This window comes from Camelina sativa, chromosome 13 (genome assembly GCF_000633955.1).
Source record: "Camelina sativa cultivar DH55 chromosome 13, Cs, whole genome shotgun sequence".
In the NCBI taxonomy this organism is placed as follows: Eukaryota; Viridiplantae; Streptophyta; class Magnoliopsida; order Brassicales; family Brassicaceae; genus Camelina; species Camelina sativa.
In genome coordinates, this window is record NC_025697.1 from 1 (window position 1) to 19,083 (window position 19,083).

The window sequence follows — 19,083 nt, forward strand, 5'->3', positions numbered from 1 at the left end:
TTGGAAGGGAAGCTCCGATCTTTCATGTAATCAGCGAGGTCACGGTCCCCCTGTTGAAAGAAGACATTCATCAAACCAGCAGAGAGGAGCTTCATTGTGTAGAACAAATATAGATAGTAATTAAGGTAAGAGAAGAGCACCTCGAACCTCCAGACAAGCCATTTGCCGCCTTTGGTAAACATGGTGTTGGTCTTGTCTGCGACAAAGCTTCCGAGAAACTCAGCGCAGGTCTCAGGAGCCGCCCTTGAGAGTCTGTAGTTGAACCACTCTTCGTAGTCGCCGAATTCCTCCGCACCTCGTACTCCTAGCTTCACCTGCATTATTTATTGATGATGAAGTCTTTGATTTCACTTGTATCAGTTCAGGTCAAGGGGTATGTATGTATATACCTTCTTGAGAATGACTCTCTGCTTGAATTCTCCGGTAAAGTCCATAGCTTTAGCTCGAGCTTTGCTAACCCTGACGTCATCATTAACAGTAGAGTTCTTGGGGAGCAGGACGCCGGCATAGACCACGCCGAAAGAGCCTTCGCCGAGTTTCTCAGTGACCAAGAAATCTGACCTCTTCAACCTCCTAGTCCCAAAAAGAGTGTCGAGGGCAAGCTGGAGGGGAGCGAGAAGGTAGGCGTCAATGGCGCCGATGAGAACGCCGGGCCTGGCGGTGAGGTAAAACCAGACGAGTCCGGCGGAAGCAAAGAATCCCCATTTCTGGGAATCCGAAAAGGAATTCTGAAACTCAAGGACAGCAGGGAGATGGGATAGAGAATCAAGAGGAACAATGTCCTGAGGAGAGAAACTGCATCTCATCATGCCACTCCGGCGGCTGAGAAGGAAAAGGCTGTTTTGGGATGAAAAGGGAGAGTGCGTGGTGGAGAAGCCGCAAGAGTGAAATGCTACGGCCGCGGTGGTGGCGGGAGAGAGAAGAGAGGCCATCTTATCTTCTCTTCTCAGCTCTGTTTTTGGTTGGTTGGCTGGTTCATTTATTTATTTTATGTCCAAAGAGGGTCTCTCGAGTCTCGACAATGACGATGAGGGACAGACATCTTCTTCTTCTTCGTGTCGAAAGACTCAAGTGGCCCAATTCGATATGTCCATCAAACCGAGTTGCATGATTGATTCTTCCAAAGATCTCTGTAATGGGGTCTCCTTACAATTGGACTTTTTCTCTTGATCTGGAAGAGGCCCATTCTTATTTCACGCGAGATTCCAAATTTATTCCGCTAATTTTTTTTGAGAAACCCATTTTCACTTAGGCATCCACAATGGGGTTATATTTTTTGGGCTCTTAAAATTTTTAATTAATATATTTTGTATTTTTTTGTTGAATAAGAACTTTCGGAATTCTAATTAAAATGTTTTCCTTCAATAGTGGGTTATAATATTGAGTCTCTTAATTTGATTTTTTTGTTTTAATAAAAAAATTAAACTAGATGCAAAAACAAGAAAGTTACATAGAGACTTCCTGTATAATATGTAATGTACCTCTCCGAACCAATATAAACACATGTGTCGTCATGACCTTGATCCACAAGAAGCAGCTGAGAGATGAATTTGGCTATGTAATTCTGATTCTGATTCCAATATAAACACATGTGTCGTAATGGTGAAAAGCTATGTAATTCCGATTCCGATTTAGGATCGCAGAGAAACCCTAATTGAATTTGGCGACTCCAATTTTTTTCCTTTGATTTCATCTCCTTCTTTTGTCAATTCGGGACTTCGTCAATTTGAGACTTCTGATCGAGAGAGAAAGAGAGAGATAGAGAGGTAAAGAAACAAAAACTCGATCGTCTATCAAAAAAAAACTTTCTTCTTCGACTGCCCAACAGATAAGTGATACGTAGGAGCTCTTATTTCAAATTCAAGTCTACTAAATAAGAGGCTCTATTATATTTTTTTCTTTTATCTGAATTATTTTATTTATTCTACTGTGTTAAAACCTCTCTTAAAACCCCATTCCGAATGACCTTACTAAGAGTATTTTCTATTCCGTTTTCTTTTGTCGGCAACTAATTGTTTAACCAACAACAACAACAAGGCAGGCAGAATTCTATATCTCTCGCATATTTTTACGACTAAATTTGATATAATTCTTTCTTTTAGATCTCTCTCTTTATTGGTAGTTTAACTTTATAGATTGTTGTGATTATTATTGATTTGATACTACCACTACAAATAAACAATTCAATTTGTGATAGGTTTTTAGATTTCATTATTTTTCATAGAAACCGGCTCTATCCACTTGATTTGATATATCCTTTTTTTTTTTAACTCTTGACTATCTATATTTGGTATTCTTACTTACGTTAGCCCAAAACATTCAAGGCCATCTATCATCAGCGACCTCCTTTTTAGTTTTCTAACCCCTACAAACTTCATCATTTTCAGCTCTCTTTTTTTTTTTTTTTCTTAATCCCTTCATTATACGCTCCCACATTATAAAATTGGAACATGGAATCAAAACTATGTCCAAACAACGAAAGCATGGGGTCTGCTAAGAAGACATCCATACCATTTTTTATAATAAACCAGACATTNCGACCTCCTTTTTAGTTTTCTAACCCCTACAAACTTCATCATTTTCAGCTCTCTTTTTTTTTTTTTTTCTTAATCCCTTCATTATACGCTCCCACATTATAAAATTGGAACATGGAATCAAAACTATGTCCAAACAACGAAAGCATGGGGTCTGCTAAGAAGACATCCATACCATTTTTTATAATAAACCAGACATTACATTTTTATAATTAAGGGTTAGGTTATACAAATACAATATATGTATCAATACTTATAACATAAACAATCAGTCAATTATTATCGCCATCGCCTCTATTAGTTAGGTGACTGATAATTATTAAATTTGTTAAAGAAACAATTAAAATCTATCTATGATATATCAATTTGTAAAGTAAGATCCAACCCCGCAAGTTGAATACAAGAAACGACAACTAAAACACACCTCATCCACACCCTTTAATCTTTATTAGTCGAATACAAGAACGTGATTAATTCCAACTTCTCTCTAGCTAGTCCCATTCTAGCGGATGATGACCAAAAGACAATATTTATTTAAATAATCCCGCATACGTAATACGGTAACATTGATATATCTATTGTGTGACTTAAAAAAATATGTCTTCTAAAGACTAAAATAATAGCTATTGTCCTTCACATTTTTATCGAAAAATCTTTTTGTTATATATATACCCTACACTACTACAAGATCATATATAATCACATATCACGCTATTACGAGATGTTTTTATCTTGTTGCTATTCTTATATGTGTATATATATATATTTTTTTCTATAATTACTAAAACCAGCTGCCGATAAGATCATAAGACCATATTTTCTAGCTAAGAATTAAATTTTGACAGGTGGAATTATACGTTTGCTAATAATTAATAGCACAAGTTTGCTAAACTGACTCAGATTTTTGTAATGATCACAAAACAAAACTACTAGCATATTTATTTCCAGTCGCGGTTACTTAGTCGGTCCGTTGGAAGTCTTGTCAATCGTTTTACTCTTTGATTGACTTCAACGAGGTTCCGTATATCGTTGCCATATTTGCAAAATCACCTACAACAAATTGTCTCGCGCTTACAAATTTTATACGCTAAACTAAACTGTATTGTTTCAGTATATCTTCTCCATTTTAATTGGGTCGACCGTCGACTGTTGACTGGTAAACCTTACCGAATAAGGTATTCTTAATTGATACGTTGATGCTACTTACATCTTCTAAATACAGTACTATCGCACGTTCACCAAAAAGAAGAAGAAGAAGATAATGTTAACTGTATAGAATATAGATTTAATTTAATTTCATCAATTTATACTTTCCTTTAGCGGATGAATGGTGAGAAGATTGGATCGAAGCTAGGATTAAGCAATAATTAAGCGCATTGTATTATTTATACCTGCAGGCTGCAGTGACGTTGGGGCACGTCATCTATATGGTAAGACCGTCGACTAACACCGTTTAATAATGCACATGCGTGATAATGTCAAACTAGTGGATGAGACGAGATAATAAGATATAAACAATTTAAGTACTCAGCTAAGCTTGTTGATTAATTATTTGGTTAATGCTGCTTTGAATTTTAAAACTAAGCAAATTACTTGACGTTATATAGTCATCTATATAATTAGGTCAGAATATAATACCAATTAACACAAAGAGCATCATGATGTGAGGGAGCATGTTTACACAACTATATATAGTAATATCTACTTATAAATGGGAGGCTCAAAACCGGAACGACCAAGTCTAGGGAGGTCCATTAGATATAAAAGGTAAACACTTGAAAATTCATATAATTAAAACAATAGTAATAGTTGAAGTTACAGTATATATATTTGTGATAGGAAAGTCACAACTTAATAAGGTGAAAGGAACTCAGCCGCCGATATTGAAGCAGAAGCAATGGCTTAAATATGATTAATGTAGCTTACTTAATGGTTATTTATAAAGGAAGAAAAAGGGAAAGAGAGAAATAAAAAAAGTTGAAGCTGTTACGTACTTTAGATCTAGACAGTATATATAAGAAAGAAACATGAGTAGAAAAGAAATCGAAGAACAAAAATAGGAGCACATGGGGATTACGCTTATTATATTACAAAACCAGAAAACCTTTTGCAGCAATTGATCTCCATCGTTGGATGGATGAGATTAGTGCATTGTATGATCTGTCAACCATATATAACTCAACTACCAATGACGTCACGTCGTCACGGTACGATGAGGTCACGAACCCTACGTCACTAATTTTGAGGGAGCTCGATCTCTTTTACGCCGTTCAAAGTGGCTCCTCCGTTTTCTATGCCCGTTTATTCGGCGTTCCATCTTTTCAGGTGCCATACGTGCCACATGACCCCTTATATCCCATATATATATATATGGGGACTGCTCCCCTTGCTAATTCTATACTGATCGAAACCTCTTTGACTGCAAAGAGAAGATGAGATGAATGAAATTTGTAGTAGAGAGATTCATTAAGTCATGGTTCAATTCTTAGATTAGAGTTTACACATGATTAATCAAGTAATTTACTTAATAATAAATAGAGTTGTTGGGTAAGTCAACTAGTAACACTTGTTTTTTTTTGTCTTTTTCTATCTCGAGGGGTCACTCATTAATCCGCACATTCCTAAAATGCAAGTTACATAGGAGTAGTATATCCGATGGAGAAGTTAACGAAGGAGTGTATAGTAATTAACTCACATGCACATACGAAACTTCCTAAAAACACCCTACCTTAAGCTTTATATACAACAGTATATATAAAGAGACATCGATCACATCTCTAACTTATAATAAACCCACAGATCGATATTACTCAAAATAAAATCAAAAGATGAACTCTTGCCAACAAAAGGCCATGGAGAAGCTGCTTCACGGCCGTGGGTGCGCCAACCAGCTGCTCGTCATGGACCACACCGAGTCAGATTCGTCCATGGAAAGGGAGGATTTGGCCAAGTCCGTCCTCCATTGTTTCTCAGATGCTCTCTCCATCTTGATCGACACTAATCATGAGCACCAAGACGATCAATCCAATAACTCATCTCCTCAGGACTCTTCTCCTGTTCTTGAGAGCTCAAGGAAACCACTTCACAAGAGGGGAAGGTATGAATATATACACATCACGATTGAATAAATTCCAAATCTTCAAGAGATCATCAGTACTGAATGATATGCTCATCAATATGATGAGTTCGGTGATTGCAGAAAGGCATCAATGGCAGAGAGCTCAGACTACCATAGACATGAATCCTCAACCCCGATCTACCACGACGGTTTCCTCTGGAGGAAATACGGACAAAAGCAGATCAAAGAATCTGATCACCAAAGAAGTTACTACAAGTGTGCATACACAAAGGACCAGAACTGTGAAGCAAAGAAGCAGGTTCAAAAGATCCAGCACAATCCACCATTGTACTCAACCACTTACTTCGGCTACCACACATGCCAGCTCCATCAAGCTTATGCAACTTTTCCCATTGACACCTCTGACCCCGAAGACCACGAGGGATCCCACATGATCCGATTTGGTCACCCCAACACCAGCTTCTTCTCCTCCTCCTCCACCAATAGCCTCTGTCAACATCAGAGTCAGAATCAGAATCAGAATCAGAATCACATCAAAGATGAATACATGACGACACCGGATAAAGCAGAAGAGTGGTCTCCATCCCAGTGGATGTCGTCCGAGGTTGCCCACGCGGTGGAGGCTTTCGAGTTCAACCCCTTTTGGACATCTCATGACTTATCATCATGACCATATATCGATCCCCTCGATCTATCATCATACATAGCGTCTTTAATACTAAACCCTATATATATCGTCTTTTTTCTTACTTTTGTTTTTTTTGTCATATATATACATCTCTCTATGTACTTGCGTAAACATATGATCCAATCTCTACTTTGGAGCTTTTGTTTTGAGTTAATATTATTAACCTATATTATACATGATGGTTGTAATATTGTTGCCAGTTTTTTTTTTTTTAAAACAAACGGAAATCTGTGAGTAAAGTTTTTTAAATACCCTTCTACCATATACAATTATGATGCACCCTAATGTATATATGTATACAACTCTTCTATAAGAAAAGATGGTGACACTGAAGCAGATCTAGACATGATGTATATATTCTACATTGAAGTTAGTACCCATTGTTGGAATCCAGAGAAACAATCAAAAATTTCTAATATATATATATAATCAATTTTTGCAAGTGGCTTGTGAGTATGCATTATATTTAAGCATGCGACAATGCTCGTGTGTCGTGTCTACGAGCAGTGTCGTGCCAAGGTCTGTAGAGGCCTAAAGCAAATTTTAAAAGTGGAGTTTCACATATATTATTTTTAAGAGAGATTTTTTTTTGGTTATAAAAAGAATGAAAAATTATTAAATTTTAAAAAAAACTTTAAAGAGTAAGATATAATAGCTTATGTAAAGGAAAAAAAAGAAACAAAAATATGTGAATGTTGAGTTTTGTTTCCAAAAATTTTCTAAAACACTACATAAAAAATGCTCTATCTAGTTTACAGATAAAAATGTGGCATGTGTTTGATTATTTTTTCTGTGTGGCCTAAGGCAAATGCCTTTTTTGCAAAGCATAAGGCACTACGAGCCCGAGGGGACGAGCATACACAAACTGACAAAAGAGAAAGAAAAACAAATTGTTCCAGCTAGCTAGGTTTTTCACTCGTCGGACCACTGTTTCCAGTCGCCGGAGTTTTGCCACACTCCATCACTAATATATTTACTAATTGATTTTTTTTTTAAATGAAAGACCAGACTAGCTCATGCAAATTCGATTAATCGTACAATATTCCAACACGAGGGTCAAAAGTAGCGAGACAAGAAGTTGTTGGTCAGGTCAATGAACTTGCAATTGAAGCAGATCGGAAAGATAAAGAGCCCTTCTTGACCCTTCTGCCCTAAGTACCCACTAACTACCCCTATTAATAGTATTCATACATCAATTATTCAGAAGAAAAAAAAAAGGGCAAACAAACTATATCTCCTTTTGAGTTAAATTAGGGCCTTTCTATTGACTAATTATAAAGAAGCACTCATTTCCATGAGCCAAGAGTATAGTGTTGTCCTTCAATGCGTGTATGCTCTCAAAAGAAATAAAAGTTAAAAATATATATTGATAACGCATCGCATTTGTTATACTGTAATATGACATTTAACATGTCATGGTCCCCCTCTTTTTGTTTATGTGAGCTTATCGCATATGATGCAATATAAAACCGGATAGTTAAGATTATCCTAATCATAGTACCCAACCCATAGGTAGATGCTGTTTAAGAATTCTAGAAGAAGAAAAAAAAACAAAATTAGGATGACGATAATACTGTTTGGTACCTTAATTAATCATTCAAGATGTATGCATGATTCATGGCAGCTAATATTAAAGTATGCGTCATGGAAGTTCGAATTAATACATGTAGTAGAGATTAATCCGCGGGTAAACGGACACGAATATTTCTTGTTAAAATAATGCATCAAATTAAGATTCTTTTTTAAGGCGTTAGTATGCGATCATGTGTATGCATGTCGATGTTCACAGGGTAGCATATAGATCTATTAGAGGACGACGTGTACCTATAATACATATATTATATGACCTTAAGAAAATATCGAACTCCTATTAGCTCTGATACTAGTAGAGAGAATCTAGGCTTAAGTTACTTGCTAGTTTCGTTATAAACGTGTAATGCATTTTTTTCTATATCGGCACTTGTATGAAATTAAAGTCTCCTATAATACAATATTATATAGGTATATTTAAATTTAGATGTATTATTCATAATAAGATAAGATGACTCCAAAAGCTTAGGTTAGAGAGAGCTAATTAAAGTGAAAGCAACGTCCGTGTGGAAAAAAATAAAAGTCACGTTCTTGATTTGAATTGATGGGTTGGTAATTAAATGTAAACACATTGCGATATTCACACATTCTGGTCAAAATCGTCTCCACTTTCTTCCGTACCTATTCATTTGGTCAGCGTATCCTAATAATTTTACCATTCCAATATATATACACTAGTACGTAGTATGTGATATAATATTATTTAATTCAAATATAATGTATGTAGGCTGATAAACATGATAAATTCAATGTTAATTTGTTACATCTCCATCGTTCTTCTAGTCAATTATATTCTATTTACTACTCCAATTAATTTCCAACTAATATGGAAAACAACAAAGGTAGAATTTGAAATTCGAATAAGCCACCAACATTCAAATCTATTTTTTCATTTACATATAATTATATATATATATATATATATAATTTGTATTATACATTTAGCGGTTTATGGTTTGAAATTTTTATAAGATAAAAAGCATGGAATAAGAATGTCAATATATTGACCAAATATATGGTGTAAGACCCGTTTCGTTTAAAAGAGTCAATGACTTTTTTGTAATACTGTATCACTTTTTAAGATGTTAATTTGAAGCATATATTTTTGCTGCACAAATTTAAACAGAGCCCAAAAAAAATTGAATTTTGATACTGTTTTACTTTAACATACAGCTTTAAACTTAGGAAATTACAATTGCTGATTAGTGATGATTAATTTACCGGAATTTCAAAACTGAAAAAAAAAAAAAAAAAAATGATATGAGTTTTGAGTAATGTAGACGGAAATAAAATGCATAAGGGCTTGCGTATAAATAAGGCTTTTTAACTTTCGAGGATTCAAATATGGGCCTGAAATTGAGAATAAAATAGCCCATTAGTTAAATTAGGTGATCATGCCCAAATCAGAATAAAAGCGGAATAGTTGCTCTTGCTCCCTTGTTTGATAATTTCAACTTACTGCAACTCTTTAATGGTTTAGTTGGGCAATCGACGCTTTTAACTTTTTTTTTTTTTGTGTGGCTGTGCCTATCATCAGCCCATACATTTATTTCCGTTAGATTTTTAATATGCTTAGATTTTGTTAACATGAATCGAACATTACAGAACTATTACTGGTCACGTCTATCCATTATTTTGAGTCAACCACATATATTTGTTATATTTATAAATTTATTTATATTGGGTGTCAAATATTTATTTATATATAAACATCATGCACACACACAATTTGGTAAGAGCAGCAGTTTTATAGGAAAAAAAGGGAAATCTGTATACCTAACTATGAGTAAAACAAACACTAAACGATTCATTTTCTTGAGAAAATATGCTCATATATATTTTCTTGATTCACAGTACATCCAACTTAAAAAAATAGAGTTAAAGATTGAAATATATGCGAACTGAACAAAAAAAAAATGATCGAAATTTGGGTTTTAAAAAATAAATAACTAAACATAAAACAAAGTAACTAAAACTCAATAAACAGAAAACAGAATATAAAAACATGTATTTACTACTGAAGGGATAAAAAGTGTAACACATGTTATGATGATGTTAAGATATACTGCTATGTAAAGGTGGTGAATTGTTGCTTGGGAATGAAACAAAGGTAGAGTCTTGAGATCGTTTGGTAGGCATGTTTTTTTCAATCCTCATCATATCACTCATTAGCCCTGATTTTTTTTTTTTTCTTTTTTTTTTCTGTTATGAATAGTAATAAAAATATCCTTATTTAGTCTGGGTTTAGTTAGAAGAAAAATATCAAAAAAATCTCCAACTTTCAAATTTGAGACGAAAAAAGGATGAACTTTTGAAATGTCATTTTAATCACAAAGTTTGGTTTGACTTTTTGATAAAATAGTAAAGTTTCATTGACTCGGTCATTTCAAGCAGGCCGTTAACTTAATTTTCTGTTAACCATCTCTGTTTACTCGGTAAACGATATTATATGCAAGTTGTTTACATGTTTACACGAATATGTTAGTGTCGTCTGTTGGTAAAATTGGGAGATAAATAACTTTTTGCACGCGAGTCCGACATTAACCAAACGCAAATATTTTGATTTTTTTGAAAAACACATTACCTGGGATTCGAACTCGAGACCCAACTACGCCAAACCAGTTTGATAACATTTATTCAAACATATATAAATATATACGCGAAAATAAAGCTATGGATCTGAAAATCAAGTTTATTTAAGAGAACAACGACCCAAAACGCAACCGGCGGATCAAGCTGCGGCAGCGAATATATTCACCAAAAAATCAAATTCCCACTGAAGCTTTATCCAACGGAGGAAGCAACGTCTTCTGTTCTCTCGAGGAGCACGTTGTGGGTCGTTATTGACGGATCCTTGCGGCGAAGAAGGGTTCTGATGCGGCGGATGTCGAGATCTAATGGATATGGTTGGGTGGGGAAGAAGTTTAAAAATACATATCAAACACGATATAATGATGTGTGTTTCATTAACTTGTAAGGAATATTCCTAGCGGAGTTGGTTATACTTAGTCGTTTGCGTCTCTTGTGTCTCGGGTTCGAATCCCTCAAGTATCTTTTATTTTTTTTAAAATTGGCCCAGATAGAGTTGAACCCAGGGCAGATGGAAAGCAAACTCCCGCAGATGCCACTGGACCACGTAATACTTTCAATTTATATAAGTAATCAAACTATATATCCTGATTTTGACTAAACGGAGATGGTTAACCGAAAATAAGTCCGTTAGCGGAAACTTAAAGTTATGTTTGAAATGGCTGAGTCAACGAAACTTTACTAGTTTATCTAAAAGTCAAACCAAACTTTGTGATTAAAATGACATTTCAAAAGTTCATGATTTTTTCGTCTTAAATTTGAAAATTTTGGAATTTTTTTTGACATTTTTTCCGTTTAGTTAGTGATAATGGAGGAGTTATTTTCCATTAAACTAGTATGATCCACACACATAAAAACCAATATAAAAAGGAAGAAGAAGAGAAGATAGTGAGGCTAAAAGTCAACGGGGAGATGGAGTGAGCACCGTTTACGCCACTTCTCTCCACTGTGTGCATTCAATGAAGCGATTTTTAATTAAATGTAAGAAGTTGGTATTAAAGAAAGAAAAAAACAATAAACTCTGATAATATAGTGAGTCTTGGCATAAGATTAGTAAACAGAACACATGCGTGAGAGTGAGTCTATGGTAGTAGTAGTGCTTGAGGTGTGGAAGCTCTAGACCATCATAGATTGTCTAAAAATCATTATGTCACTAAACTTTGTGATGTCTATAATAATAAGAAAAAAAAGGAAATGATGGCGTAGCATCGCATGCTAAGGGACAAGAAAGGCTTTGGGGGAGAAAGAGATCACTTCTATTCTACTCCATCATCCTCTTTGCTGCTTCCAATTTTTTCATTTGGTTACTTTATTTTCAAATCTGATTCCTTCTACTAGTACTTCCTCTATTTCATAATATAGGATGTTTAGAAAAGTATTTTTGTTTCATAATATAAGATATTTCCAATTTTCTATGCAATTTTTAGATTAAATTTATATTATATATTATGCAGATTTGTTTATAATTGGTTAAAATTTTTAAAAGTAACTATTTATTAATATGTGTTCTCACTAAAACATCTTATATTTTGAAACGGAGAGAATATTATTTATGATCATAAAAGCGTGAACAGTTTTTTATAAGTATTACTATCATCATTATATATTTTGTTTTTTGAAAAAGGGGTAGAATACAAGAAATACCATTAAAGAAACAAAAAGCGGGGATGGGAGAGAGAGCATTTGTCTTTGCAGACTTGAATTGAATCTCCCGGAGCTTACTATACAACAGACCAGTCTCTTTCTCTTTATATCTGTGTACTTCTCTCCTTTTTCTCTTTTTTTTTTTTTTTTTTTCTTAGGACAAGTTCCTCTCTCTCTCTCTCTCTGCAACACAACAGAAGAGAGGAAGGAATATTAAACCAAAAACACTTTTGGGGTCTTATCTTAAGTCCACCATTATTAATGCTCTCTCTACCTTCCCTTTTACTCTTTGCTCTCTATTCAAAACCCTTTCAAACTCCTCTGTCTTCTTCTTCCATCTTTTTTTTCTTCCTTCCTTATGTCTCTCTCTCATGTATGTTAAAAACTCAATAAAACTCCTCTGTTTTCCTCAGGTCGGTCGCATCATCATCAATGTTGAAGGACGCCGTTTCACTCAGCATCTTTCTCTTCCTGGCCGTTTCAGTCACGGCAGACCCGACATTCAACGACGACGTTTTGGGTCTCATCGTTTTCAAGGCTGGACTGGACGACCCTCTCTCAAAGCTCGCTTCCTGGAACTCGGAGGACTACGACCCCTGCAACTGGGTCGGTTGCATTTGTGACCCTGCCACCAATCGTGTCACGGAGCTCCGACTCGACGCCTTCTCTCTCTCCGGTCACATTGGCCGTGGCCTTCTCCGTCTACAGTTCCTCCGCGCCTTGGTCCTCTCCAACAACAACCTCACCGGAACCATAAACCCCGAGTTCCCTCACCTCGGCAGCCTCCAAGTCGTCGACTTTAGCGGGAATCATCTCTCGGGTCGGATCCCTGAGGGGTTCTTCGAGCAATGCGGGTCCTTGAGCTCCGTCTCTTTCGCCAACAACAAACTCACAGGTCCCCTCCCTCTCTCCCTAACCTACTGTTCCACTCTCACCCATCTCAACCTCTCAAGCAATCATCTTTCTGGGAGACTACCTCGAGATATCTGGGGGTCCCTCAAGAGCTTAAAGTCTCTTGATTTCTCTGACAATTTCCTCCAGGGAGACATCCCCGACGGTCTCTCCGCCCTCTACGATCTCCGCCTCATCAACTTTTCCAGAAACTGGTTCTCCGGTGACCTTCCTTCCGACATGGGACGCTGCTCTTCCCTAAAGTCGCTTGATTTCAGTGACAACTACTTGTCTGGGAATCTTCCGGATTCTATGAAAACGATCAGCTCCTCTTGCACCTCTATCCGACTGCGAGGTAACTCTCTGGCCGGAGATATCCCTGATTGGATCGGCGACGTTGCGTCCCTCGAGACTCTTGATCTCTCTGGGAACAACTTCTCCGGCAATGTCCCCTTCTCCCTCGGCAATCTCGAGTTTCTCAAGGAACTCAACCTATCCTCTAACATGCTCGCTGGGGAGCTCCCGCAGACCATCTCCAACTGCTCCAACTTGATCTCCATTGATGTCAGCAAGAACTCATTCACCGGAGACGTGCTTAAGTGGATGTTCACCCAAAGTTCGTCCCTTAGTATCGTTGCCTTCCTTCCAGCTCTCCGGGTCCTCGATCTCTCTTCAAACAGCTTTTCCGGTGAGTTACCGTCTAACATCTGGATCCTCACAAGTTTGGTGCACCTGAACATCTCCACCAACTCCCTCTTCGGTTCCATACCCACCGCCATCGGAGGACTAAAAGCCGCTGAGGTTCTCGATCTCAGTAGTAATCTTCTCAATGGAACCGTTCCTTGTGAGATCGGAGGAGCCGTCTCCTTGAAACAACTTAATCTGCAGAGAAATCGCCTTTCCGGTCACATTCCGCCACAGATCTCTAACTGTTCCGCTTTGAACGCAATGTAAGCTCGCTGTACCCTAAACCACAAGTCACTTTACTTCTTCTTCATGCTCTCAAACTGTCTTGTCGTTGTTGTATTACATATTATATAAGACCTGTCATGCTCATGACATCTCTCTCAGTAAAATACAAAATAATGTCTAGTATATAATGTGGTGTGCAGAGATCTGTCAGATAATGAACTATCCGGTGTGATTCCGGGGAGCATTGGCAGTTTGAGCAACCTCAAGTACGTTGACCTGTCCAGAAACAACCTCTCGGGAAGCTTACCCAAAGACATAGAGAAACTTTCGCATCTCTTGACCTTCAACATCTCCCACAACAGCCTCACAGGGGAGCTGCCAGCTGGAGCTTTCTTCAACACCATCCCTCTCTCTGCCGTCACCGCAAACCCATCCCTCTGTGGCTCCGTTGTGAATCGCTCATGTCTCTCTGTCCATCCAAAACCAATCGTCCTCAACCCCAACTCCTCCAATCCAACCAATGGCCCACCTCTCACCGGGAAGATCAGGAAGAGCGTTCTCAGCATATCTGCCCTCATTGCAATTGGCGCAGCCGCCTTCATTGCCTTTGGGGTCGTGGCCGTCACTCTCCTCAACGTCCACGCCCGAGCTAGTGTTTCTCGTCACAATGCAGCTGCTGCTCTTGCTCTGTCTGTTGGAGAAACCTTCAGCTGTTCCCCCAGAAAAGATCATCAAGAATTCGGAAAGCTGGTGATGTTCTCTGGCGAAGCCGACGTCTTTGACACCACTGGCGCTGATGCGTTGCTCAACAAGGACTGCGAGCTGGGACGTGGTGGGTTCGGAGTGGTCTACAAGACGAATCTCCAAGACGGTCGTCCTGTGGCAGTCAAGAAACTGACAGTGTCGGGTCTAATGAAGTCGCAGGAGGAATTCGAGAGAGAGATGAGAAAACTCGGGAAGCTGAGGCACAATAATCTGGTGGAGATGAAAGGGTACTACTGGACGCAATCGCTGCAGCTCCTGATCCACGAGTTTGTTTCTGGTGGAAGCTTGCACAGACATCTCCACGGAGACGAGAGTGTTTGCCTAACGTGGCGTCAACGCTTCAGCATCATTCTAGGGATAGCCAGAGGTCTAGCTTATTTGCATGGCAGTAACATCACTCACTACAATCTGAAAGCAACTAATGTGCTCGTAGACGCCACAGGGGAGGCTAAGGTCTCTGACTTTGGGCTGGCCAGGCTGTTGGCTTCGGCACTAGATAGGTGCGTCTTGAGCGGCAAGGTACAGAGCGCACTGGGGTACACAGCCCCAGAGTTTGCATGCCGAACAGTCAAGATAACCGACAAGTGCGATGTTTATGGGTTTGGGATCCTGGTGCTGGAGGTGGTGACGGGAAAGAGGCCGGTGGAGTACGCGGAGGATGATGTCGTGGTTCTCTGTGAGACGGTGAGAGAAAGGTTAGAAGAAGGGAGAGTGGAGGAGTGCGTTGACCCTCGGTTGAGAGGGAATTTTCCAGCGGAGGAGGCAATACCGGCGATTAAACTAGGTTTGGTATGTGGGTCCCAAGTGCCGTCGAATAGGCCGGATATGGAGGAAGTCGTGAAGATATTAGAGCTGATACAGTGTCCCCCCTCTCATGACTTAGAGTGATTCATAACGAATCAATCTATCCTTGTATTTCTTTCATTCCTTCTTCAGTTTTCATAATATAGCTTTCGTCTTCATTTTTGAGAAAAGTGGTTTTTTCTTGTGAGTTCACCAGTGTTAAGTTGTGAATCTTTACACTTGGTTTCATAACAATCACAATGTTGAAGATTTGGTTCATTAAGTAGATTCAAACGAGAAACTTTTGTAACTCTAAAAAGAGTGTTGGTCAAAGGAACCCTTTATTCCATAGTATATGACTAACTTCTTGAACTGAAGCCTTTGTGTTAACTGTTAAGGTTTCTCGGTGTGCTATGCCCTGTTTTTTTTTTTTTTTTTGAATCTGTAAACACATTGCTGTTTACAGTTAGCATGATGCGAAAAAAGAAGTAATAAAACATGATTCTAATCAACACACTAAGCATTTACTCAGAATATAAAGTCAGTCGGGCGCACTAAGCATTTTTAGTCAGAGTTCCACACTGTCGTCACAAATTTTAATTTTATGTTCGTAATAATCATTCCTTGGCTTTTTGATTGTTCTTTTCCATAAAGCAAAAAACAAAAGGGAAAAGAGAAGTCCACCATTGTGAAGTGAAAGTCCCAAAGGGTCCAAGCTTGAGCTTTTTCTGTAATGCTTTCATGATTGTATAGTTATGGAGTGCCCCACACACTTTACTCACATCTCATTTTCATTTCTCTCAAAACTTTTTTTTAATTTCATTTAATTTTTGTAAGGTAATGTGCATACACTCAATTTATTTAAGCCATGCAATTCATTTACTCATCATCACACATGGTGGTCAGGAGCAACGTAAATTACCTTAAATGTAGACTATAGCAGACGATTCAGATATGAGACGCAATCACCCTAAAACATTTCTCAAAATTTTAGTGCATTTATAAATATCATTATGTCTTCGCTTTTCTCATGTCGGGTCTCCACTTTATTCTCCTCGTTAGACGACACTAAAAGCATATTACTATATACGAAGTAGTCCAGTAGTTTAGTAGTATTATTCCATACTTTTTTTTTTTTCTTTTAGTTTACGTTACAATATAAAACCCCATTACAACTTTTATTGTTCTACCTTTTGCACTTTTTGGCTTCCAGTCTCAAAGGCACCTTCGGCTAGTTAACATTTCCCCAACAAAAGGCTTTGGTTCGTAATGTATGTTATAAGAAAATATATGCAATTGCGGATTTGGGAGTAATGGACCAACATCAACACTTGGGCCGTGGTTCTCTAAGTCAATGCAAAGATCCAAACATTTGTAATTTAGCGAGCGGTGAACGACCTTGGAGTGTCTGTGACAATTCTCTGCATTCCACTCAACTAATCATTTCCTCACACTCACTCTATTTGCCTCACTGAGAGGTTACCAGTTTCCAAGTTGTCACACACACACTGCCCGCTCTCGTGTCCACCACCAAAACAAAGTGAGAGCCGTCTTTGTAATTGAATTGCTTGGTCTCTAAGTTTGAAGGCATTAATTATTAAAACAAAACAAGAGATAACACTGAATAAATCCCACAAGCATATAACATAACAGGGGATGATTTACACACCCAAACAGCTATTTATTTCTGTTTAGCCAACCAAAAATGCATTGTTTGGCTTCTCTCCGGTCTTGAATTTATTTCGGTGGAACAAACAATTCATTGAAATGCCTTTTTTTACTTAGTTAATACCAAACCAAAGCATAACCTAATATAATTGGAACGGTTCGGTGCTCAACTTGATCCATGGCATTAGATAATTGGCAACGATGATGAACAGAGTTACGGCGGCACCCACGCCTCTTGCTTTCTTTGCCACTACCACCGCTCCGTTCCAAATCAATTCCATGAGCTTCTTGGCATCCACAGCTTCTCTCCGCCTCCGCCTACGGAAGATAGCAAGACTCCGGATGAATCTGACGCGATCGGGTTTGGATTGAGAATCCACTTTGAGATGATGATTTTGGAATCTTAGGACGAATGAGAACCGGTGAAGCTTCCAAGAAGAGAGCCTGTTCCGTAGATTGAGCTTCAAACTGAAACGTTCGGCTCTCACACAAACTTTAAGCTTCCACAGCACCACCGACCTCTGCTTTTCAGACTCACCACCACCCATCATCATCACTAGACACTCACTCACTCACTCACTCGTCGATTAGGGCGACCGACACATACACAAAAACAACAATAACAAAAAAAAAAAAAAAAAAAAACAAGATGGGCTTTTTGAATACTTGAATAGACCCAAACAAGGTGGGCCTCATTCGTTCGGGTTTCGAATCTTTAAAAATATTTAAAACAACGCATAAACAAAACGCTACTAACAACAGCAAGTATCTGATTTACTAATTTACTACAACAACAAGTGAAGAAGAAGACTGACTAGCACTAAAGTACTAACAACAATAATAAGCTACCAAAATTAGGAATAATAATGAAGTGTGTGTTTATTTAACTCTACTAGGGCTAGTTTTACTAGTAATTAGTGATGGAGGAGTTACTACTTAATTACTAGTAGTAGTAGTAGTAGTGGAGTAACGTAACCACCACCAATCATTTTATGCAGGGATGAGTGAATGGCGACAATTAGGACAGGAAGAGTGAGAGACAAGCCAGGTGTCGATGCAAGACATGTGGAAGCTGTGATTACACGGGGGCAGAACACGGACTCTCTCGCCGTCGGAGAATTCACCCAAACAGATGGCGCACTCCGTAGCCGCTATATTCACAAGGCTAGACCCGTACGCAGCTACAGGAAACTTGTTCAGCTCTCGCTTCTTTAGTCCAGTTCTGTCGGCGGCCATCGTCGTCGCCCCAGATGATGATAACCCGAAACCGCATCCCATGGCGCACCGGAGGATAGAATTCAGACCGAGCGCTAGTATCAAAGCGCAGAGAAGAGCGGCGAGTATGATCACCATGTTTGCGTCGAAGTTCATGTCCCTCAGGTACCCATCTCCGCCGCTGCTGCTCGTCTCGCTACCGCCGTGGGAATCCAGCAGCAGCAGTCGATGCATTAGGCGTCAATTGACAATTGGTGTGTCTCTCTCAGCTTCTTCAAAAATATTGTGTGTGTATGTGTGGTGTGGGAGAGACGTAATGATAACGAGGAAGAGAAGGACTCCCAAGCAGGTTGGGTTAACTACTTACCCTTTTTTTTTTTTGTGATTTGTCGTTCTCTCTCTCTCTCTCTCTCTCTCTCACACACACAGCGCGGTTTTGTGGTTATCTTTTAATACAAAAGTGGGGACCTTTCGTCCTATCTGTTAAATTTTTTGTGTGTTTTCTTTCTTTTTGGCTATATATTATGTGTGGATTTGCACAATATTATAGAGAAGTAATTATGGATGAAAAACAAAAAATCACAAGTGAGAGAGAAGAAGACAATTATTACACAGATTCTGGTCTTCGGCACTTGGAAGATATTTTGTTTGTCTCTGAAAGAGAGAAGATATAATTCCTTTATACATATATGATAAATTGATAATCAAAATCACTTTCATTTATT

At 38.2% G+C, this 19,083-nt stretch overlaps 5 protein-coding genes across 5 annotated transcripts; 2 read left to right on the top strand and 3 right to left on the bottom strand.

The window, feature by feature from the left end:
- Positions 6–995, bottom strand: LOC104737783 (serine/threonine-protein kinase STN8, chloroplastic; the record flags this gene model as incomplete). Its single annotated transcript, XM_010458043.2, has 3 exons — positions 390–995; positions 141–314; positions 6–50 (listed from the first exon to the last, which is right to left on the bottom strand). Coding segments are annotated over exons 1-3 (762 nt in total), but the record flags the coding sequence as incomplete, so codon positions are not given.
- LOC104734112 (probable WRKY transcription factor 62) lies at positions 5,333–6,495 on the top strand. Its single transcript, XM_010453621.1, has 2 exons — positions 5,333–5,631; positions 5,734–6,495. Exons 1-2 carry the CDS (start codon positions 5,363–5,365, stop codon positions 6,281–6,283), a joined length of 819 nt encoding a protein of 272 aa, XP_010451923.1. The 5' UTR covers positions 5,333–5,362; the 3' UTR covers positions 6,284–6,495.
- Positions 12,779–13,896, bottom strand: LOC109128525. The gene has a single exon (XM_019235189.1). The coding sequence runs from the start codon at positions 13,792–13,794 to the stop codon at positions 13,300–13,302; it is 495 nt and encodes a 164-aa protein (XP_019090734.1). The 5' UTR covers positions 13,795–13,896; the 3' UTR covers positions 12,779–13,299.
- On the top strand, positions 14,115–15,580 carry LOC104734113 (leucine-rich repeat receptor-like protein kinase PXC2). Its single transcript, XM_019234422.1, has 2 exons — positions 14,115–14,119; positions 14,179–15,580. The coding sequence occupies exons 1-2, from the start codon at positions 14,115–14,117 to the stop codon at positions 15,578–15,580; spliced, it is 1,407 nt and encodes a 468-aa protein (XP_019089967.1).
- On the bottom strand, positions 17,054–18,761 carry LOC104734116 (RING-H2 finger protein ATL74). Its single transcript, XM_010453624.2, has one exon. It carries the CDS (start codon positions 18,590–18,592, stop codon positions 18,134–18,136), a length of 459 nt encoding a protein of 152 aa, XP_010451926.1. The 5' UTR covers positions 18,593–18,761; the 3' UTR covers positions 17,054–18,133.